This window comes from Vicia villosa, unplaced genomic scaffold (genome assembly GCF_029867415.1).
Source record: "Vicia villosa cultivar HV-30 ecotype Madison, WI unplaced genomic scaffold, Vvil1.0 ctg.000114F_1_1, whole genome shotgun sequence".
Lineage (NCBI taxonomy): Eukaryota > Viridiplantae > Streptophyta > Magnoliopsida > Fabales > Fabaceae > Vicia > Vicia villosa.
In genome coordinates, this window is record NW_026705022.1 from 1,035,818 (window position 1) to 1,037,500 (window position 1,683).

The 1,683-nt window shown below is 31.0% G+C and overlaps 1 protein-coding gene across 1 annotated transcript; it reads left to right on the forward strand.

The window, feature by feature from the left end:
* Positions 1-313: 313 nt before the first annotated feature.
* Positions 314-1,002, forward strand: LOC131624321 (cell wall protein TIR4-like). The gene has a single exon (XM_058895268.1). The coding sequence runs from the start codon at positions 414-416 to the stop codon at positions 810-812; it is 399 nt and encodes a 132-aa protein (XP_058751251.1). The 5' UTR covers positions 314-413; the 3' UTR covers positions 813-1,002.
* Positions 1,003-1,683: the final 681 nt, after the last annotated feature.

Sequence of the window (1,683 nt, forward strand, 5' to 3'; positions counted from 1 at the left end):
AAATTTAATACATGATGATCTATTTATAGAGCTTTTGAATAACAATTATAAAATTTACAATATTAACTCCCTAAGCTATGTACATCACAACTTCATCCCGATTGACTCGCACCCAATTCAAGCCAAAGCCATTTAGATTTTCTATTTATTTCTGGACAATCAATCAACACCTTCCATATATTAAACTTTGGCCAATTGTGTAATCATTCATTTCTAACTACAATATCCTCCTCTCATTTTCCTAAATTCTCTCAAACACATGAATTTTTTTTATTATAAATATTCTTCTCAATCAAGTTCATTCTTCATTCTTATAATAACTCACTGTTCATTCTTATAATAACAACAGTTTTTCCTCAACAGAGAAAAACTGTCTTTATCTTAAGAATTAACAAAATAAAAACTTAAAATAAATGGCTCGTCAACTATTTGTTGTAGCCCTCATTTTTGTAGCCATGATCGGCATGGTTATCGCTCAAGTAGCCCCATCTACATCACCTATATCGTCACCGTTACTAGAATCAGCACCAAAAGCAGCAACATCATCATCAATAGCACCAACATCTTCTCCAACAATTTCCCCTTTAGCTTCATCTATAACACCTTCAACTTCTAATGAAGAAGATATTTCAGCTTCTCCAGCACAAGCTAGTGGCCCCATTGAGCAATACGCTTCTGGAGCCGCCCCTGTTAGTGACAGCTTTGCTCCCGGGGCCTCCCCAGCTGCCGACGAGGCTACTGGTGGTGCCTCGACTATTCAATTCTCACTTGTTGCTGCCACGGTCGCTGTTGTTGGCTTCTTTGCCTTCTAATTGAGATAGATATGCTTATAGTTGAAGTCGTTATTTTTGAGGAGTTATCTTGAGACTTGTTTGTGTAGAAACTCAAATTATGTAACACTACATGTTGTGTGCATGTATGATTTAGTATTACTGATGATTAGGTTAAATTAGATATATAATGAGGAAAAAGTTGCAATAGCCATTTATTATTTTTCCACCATATTAGTATTACTTCACTCGTGAATGTATACTTCATTCACTTGTTTATAATATAAGATGTCATTTATGATAAATCAAATTTTATCGATTATTTTAATATTAATTCTTCCGTCCTAAATTATTTGTCATAATGACCCAATTCACACAGATTAAGAAACAGTAATAAATGAAAGAGAGAGAATGACGACTTTACCAAATTATCCTGATTAATTATTGGTGTATTCGAAATAACATTAATATTAAGTGAGAAAACAATAAATTAAGGGTATTTATTAGAGGGTACAATTGAAAGATTAAATATAAAATTGCATTGATAATGTAAAGCGACAAATATTTTTCCAGATTAGACATTGATTTTGGAAGAGAGAGAGAGAGAGAGAGAGAGAGAGAAATTTAATCTCAGTATAACATTTAAAAGAAGAAGGACAATTTTAGGTGGGTGGATCAAACTATGAATAACATCCTATAATAAAAAAATCATGTTGATATATATATATATATATATATATATATATATATATATATATATATATATATATATATATATATATATATATATATATATATATATATATATATATATGAGGAGGGATCAAATTACACCCGAAGAGTTACACCACGAGTTACACTCGTTCAATAATTACATCTCGAAATAATATTTTTTAAATTCAACCGTTGGATT